The sequence below is a fragment of the Benincasa hispida genome, chromosome 3, assembly GCF_027475165.1.
Source record: "Benincasa hispida cultivar pf3 chromosome 3, pf3_genome.v1.1, whole genome shotgun sequence".
Taxonomy (NCBI): Eukaryota; Viridiplantae; Streptophyta; class Magnoliopsida; order Cucurbitales; family Cucurbitaceae; genus Benincasa; species Benincasa hispida.
Genome location: NC_143480.1, coordinates 6,961,280 through 6,966,881, shown reverse-complemented (window position 1 = coordinate 6,966,881; position 5,602 = coordinate 6,961,280). Strand labels below are relative to the sequence as shown.

The 5,602-nt window shown below is 29.2% G+C and overlaps 1 protein-coding gene across 1 annotated transcript; it reads right to left on the bottom strand.

The window, feature by feature from the left end:
* Positions 1-2,758: 2,758 nt before the first annotated feature.
* LOC120072767 (GDSL esterase/lipase At1g29670-like) lies at positions 2,759-4,926 on the bottom strand. Its single transcript, XM_039025245.2, has 5 exons — positions 4,321-4,926; positions 4,033-4,157; positions 3,659-3,904; positions 3,309-3,561; positions 2,759-3,214 (listed from the first exon to the last, which is right to left on the bottom strand). The coding sequence occupies exons 1-5, from the start codon at positions 4,589-4,591 to the stop codon at positions 2,991-2,993; spliced, it is 1,119 nt and encodes a 372-aa protein (XP_038881173.1). The 5' UTR covers positions 4,592-4,926; the 3' UTR covers positions 2,759-2,990.
* Between the last annotated feature and the right edge of the window lie 676 nt (positions 4,927-5,602).

The window sequence follows — 5,602 nt, the reverse complement described above, 5'->3', positions numbered from 1 at the left end:
TTTCACTGTCTCAACTTTTTCTGGTTCCTTTTTGGATTACACCACTTTTGTTTCTAATTATGGTATAATGGCTGTATTAATTATAGAGATGGAAATGATAAGAAAAAAAAAGATGGAAACTTTTTAATTGATTAGTTAATTAGCTTCATATTGAGTTGGCAAGAGAAAAAAGAGAGAAAATAATGGTTCTGAGCTTTGTAAAGTGAGATAAGAACAGGATGTTGGAAGTTACTATATGAAACTTTGATGATATTTTTCCATTTTAAAGAGAAGAAACTTGTCTTTTTTTACAAATCTTAGGAACATGATCAAAAGAGAAGAAAATGGCTGGTTAAGCTGCTATCTTTTTGTATTGGGATTCTACAAATTGTATTGGGATTCTACAAATTATATTTGCCAAATTATATTTACAAATTATACAAACTATCTTTTTGTATTGTGATTTCTCCACCAACACAATATTTGTTTTTTAAATTTCATTTGCTTGAAAATTTTAAATTACCAGACTACTCATATGTAAAATAACCGAGAATAAAAAGGAATTTTTTTTTTCAAATTTCAATTTTAATTTATATAAGAAAATAAGAGCGAGTATGTGTTTGCCACATCAGCTAGTTAAAAATTTTTTTAATTTATATATTTGAGTTATGCCAAATAACTAAAAGATATTGTCTACTTCTTTCTTCTTCTTCAACTAGACTAAAAATGTTAATGATAAGGAGCAAAATAGAAATTATCAGCTCTAGTCATAAATTATTATAATTTAGTTATAATAACTTACGTTCGTAGTGTAGATTATTTTAGTTTGGATTATAATAATATGTGTTGAGGTGTAAATTATTTATTTTAATTTAAAAAAGAAATAATAAATATTATAGCAAAAAAAAAATGAATGTTAAAAAATAAAAACTATAGCCAAATAGTAAATATTATATTAAATGAGAATTTTGAAATAGTGTTGACTATAACTAATTAAAAATTACAAAATAGTATTTACTGTAGTAAGAGGTGGTTAATATAGTCTTACAATAGTTCTTGTCCCAAACGGTCCCTTAGATATTGTCTAATAAAAACATTGTCATATGACAATTCTTTTTTTAAAAAATGGTTTTTTTTTTTTTTTTTTTTTTTTTACGTAAAATATTTTTTGAAAGAACATGGATTAGATGCACCCTAAAATGGCACTATAATCATTGCCCTGGATATAATTACAAGTTTAAAAATTCATATAATCATCTCTAACAAAAAAAAAAAAAAAAAAATTAAAAGACTCTTGGGAAAACAAGACATGGGGCTCAAAATAAAATAAAATAAAACTCTTTTTTTTTTCATAATTCCTTATTAATTATTTATTCTGATATTCTAACGATTTTTCTTTTATAAAGAAGAGTTTTGGTGGGTAAGTTTTGGAGTTATTAATCTTCATTCAATATTTGTTATAATTAGGTAAAAAAAAAAAATTAAAAGGGTAAAAGTATAGAAAAGCAGAATTGGTTATAGTGGAGCCAAGCCAACCCACACCATAGCTGTCTACTTCACCACAAATTTGACTATTAGCTTCTTCATTTGGCAGTTATATCCTCTCTCAGTCTCACTGTTTATATATACATGTTAGATGGTGTACACTTGTAAGTAGTTCACTCAATTGTTAAGAAAGTCTTCATATATTTTAATATTCATATTGTTCCCAATTGTAATTTAAATACTTCAATAATCAACATCACTACTAACACATCCATATCTGTATGCCACTTGAGCTATACTCGATTAATAGAAATTAGAAGATAGAAGAATTAAGGGTGCACCGAGACATCTCAACTAAGTTGACACCTCCTTAACACCCTCATCATATACCAATGCCAATAGTAAACTATATCATTAATTTGTTTGATACATTCATTTTTAGTCTACTTGTTTCTATTGGTCTTCATGTATTTTTCCTAGTTCCTAGTTCTTTTTTTCTTTTCTTTTTTTTTTTTTTTTTTTTTTTAATTTCGAAATGAATATGGTAAATTATTATTATTATCTGAGTCAACATACATATATCATAAAAATTTAAAATTTTTGGCTCAATCGATTCAGTAATAAATGTTTAGATAGCGGTAAAATATTTTATTTTGAAGGGCACTCAAAAAAGTATATTTAATAATTTGAGCCCGTTTGGAATGATCGAGAAAAAATATATTTTAAAAAAATCATTATTATTTAAAATATCTTGATAAAAACGATTTAAATTACACTTTAAAGTGTTTCAAAATTTATATTGAGGGGTTGTCAAATACTTCAGTTTTTTTTTCAAAAATACTTATTTTCAAAATTAAACACTCAAAAAGTTAAACAAAAAATTACTAATAAATTAAGATGAATTATTTTTTAATTGATGTTTAACCAATATTCTATTTTCTTTTATTCTTTATTGTTCGTTTTCAAAATGGAAGTGGAGGAGTCTGAAAAGTTCGGAGAAAGCCATATGTTGCGATCAACTACTAGCCGGGGAATTCAATGTAATGGGAGGAGGTGGAGATAGAGTTGGAAGGGGAAGTTGATATCAGGCACTGGTGATGAACTTAATTCGTTTTTCTTTTCCGATGTACTCTCACATTATTGGGATTTGGTTTGCTTTATTTGGTACAACGTAAAATAGAGTAATCTATACACTTTTTTTTTTTTTGAAAAGATAAAATCTAAATTGGTCATTGATGGTCTCCAACCATACGTATGTGATATATATATATATTTGGATAAGATTCAGCTCAACTGATCATTCATAACATATTTTCATTCTCATTGATTGACTTTCCTCAGAATATATCATGAAAAGATTTAGTTAAATATCAAACACCTAGTACAAACACAAGCCATAAATTGAGGAGTAAATAAGCCACATGTTCTTGAGAAGAATGGCACATAAGCGATTAAAGGAAAATTAATTAGACCTCTTCCAACAACTTATACATAAATTCCTATAAGTTGGATGGATAGGATTTAAGCTAGAGTTGAAGAAGGCGGCGAATGTCGATCGGGTAGGCGTCGGAGGGACGTTGAGCACTATAAGCTCTTCTACCAATAATGGTGTTTCCAGCCTCAGTTGGATGAAAGGCATCCCAAAATAGATACTCTCTTCTGTTAGGACATGGAGTTTGAAAAGGCAAACATGTTATTTGGCCATTGTTCCTCCCAATCCCACAGCACCCAGCATTTGTAACTCTAAAACCTGCACCAACCCAATATTTTTTTAATCCTCATGTTCTAGAGAAATCATGATAATAATGGGGGAACAAAAAAGAGAGAATTTTAATTAATTTTACCAAAAGATGAAGGGCTATTAATGATATCTTGGAAAATGCCATAAGAGTCGATGTAAATGAATCTTGCATCAGGTTGGTCTCTATTGAGTTGATCCACAAGGCCTTTGAGCCTGTTGTTGAACATTTGATTTGCAAAGTTGTACCTTTGATTACAACTTCTCCCATCTGGACTATTTGCCAATGCATTTGGGCTGCAACCTATTTGCCCCACTCCAAACAGCACAAACTTCCTTGCTCCATTGTTGTACAAAATCTACAACCAAACAAATTTTCTTTTATTTTTTTCTTTAAAAATTAATTATTATAATTAGTCTCAAATTGATTTCGAGTTTTCGTAATTAAACACTGACCGATAATTGTTGCGTATATTGTTGAATGAGAATTTGGGCATATTGATCAGGTGAGTATTGACGACTGGACGAATAGATTTGTGGCATGAAATAGTTGTTAAGGTAATCATTGCTACCCAATCCAACAGAATATATACACTTATTCAAGTAATCAGCAGCTGCATTTTCATCGCCAACTATGTTTACTATTTGTCTAACTATATTTTGATGATTTCTTACTTGCCCACTGAAGCTAATCCGGGCTCCCTGCAACACAGATATATGAGTGAATGACAATATAATATTAAATTTTTTTTAATGAACTTTAAAATTCAAATCGAAGAATATCACACCATTATAAAAATACAAAGCGTCATGCGTTATAAATTAATTACCAATTGTTGGCCAGTTTCCTCTCTGATTCCAGCTGCTGCCGACGCATAGTTCACCCCTTGAAGGATGTCTCGGCCTCTCGTGTTGGAATAAGGAGGGATGTAACCATTAAACCCCAACAACTCCGCTATAAGCCATAAAAAGAACAACAATACACATTAGTATAACTTAGCTGCTAATTGGGTTGCAACCGTTTTGTTAACTTCACAGGGAGGCACAATAAAATGTTTGCAGTCGAGCGAGTGATTATAAGAATATAGAAAGATGAGTGAAATGGTATACGTATTTACCAATGACATCGACAGTGGTTTTGCCATTGGAGAACCGTCCAGTAGGGCCACGAGGGAAGTCGATACCGTAAGGGAGGTAATCGGCACGAGCCAAAGACGAAAGTCGATTGTTGTTGCCATTGTCAACTAAAGAGTCACCAAAAATGAAGTAGCAAGGAACTTGGGGTTGTTGCTGAGCATTGGAAGAGCAGAACACAGTGATAAGAAGTAGAGGAAGAAGCAGAGTACCCCATAGATGTTGATTATTTTGAACCCCACCAGCCATACCCATAATTCTAACACAAAGTTAGAAGAGTACGTACTCTACTAATAAAGTGGATAGTTTGTTTGTGAATGTTTTCAAGTCGAAAATAGAGTTTAAGTTTAAATAGAAGGGATTCTTGAACTATCTATCTAAAGATTGTCTTTTATTTACAGTTGAGGAAACAAAGACAAAGTCTTTGGCATTTAATTTAACGCGTAGATATATATATATGTATGTATGAGATTGCACAGTATGAATGAACGATGAAGGTGGCGGTTTGAAATGGAGAAGTCAAAAATATGTGTTTTGAGAGTATAATAATATGAGGTTTTGAAATGAAGTGAGTGAGATGAGAGTGGTATGTCGGTGGTTGCTTCTTGGGTGATCAATTAATGCTTTTAACTCTTCTATATGAATTATGAACCAAGACAACTGGAGAAACTAAATAAGTCATAGACTAATGACCTATTTATTTATAAATGATTCTAAAATAATTAAAATTATTTTTCATTTTCAAAATCACTATAAAACACGTTTTTAATTTTAAAATCAATTTTAGTATTATGAATTATAAAAAATGTGGGTGAAAATATAAAAATTAATATTAAAATTGATTTTGAAGAGTTAAATTTATGTTTTAAAATGATTTTAATCATGTTAAAATCATTCTTAATCATGTATTTATTTACATTCATAAAACCTATTACGAATTTAATTTTCTTTTATCATTAAATACTACCATTTTAAGATTATTAAAAATTTCCACCAATTTTATTTTATTTATACATATAAAAAATCGAGCTAGTTGAGGAGTGATAATAAATTTAAGGTTACACCCCATTAATTTTCATAAAAATAGTGCATGTTTTATGATCCTATATGGATATGATGAGGTGTGAATTGACATTTTTATTATTTTATAAAAAAATCACGAAACATACCAAATAAATAGTAAAATATATTAATGTAAATATAATATAAATAATTAATATTTTAATTAATATAAAGAGCATCAAATATTTATTCATTAATTTAGAC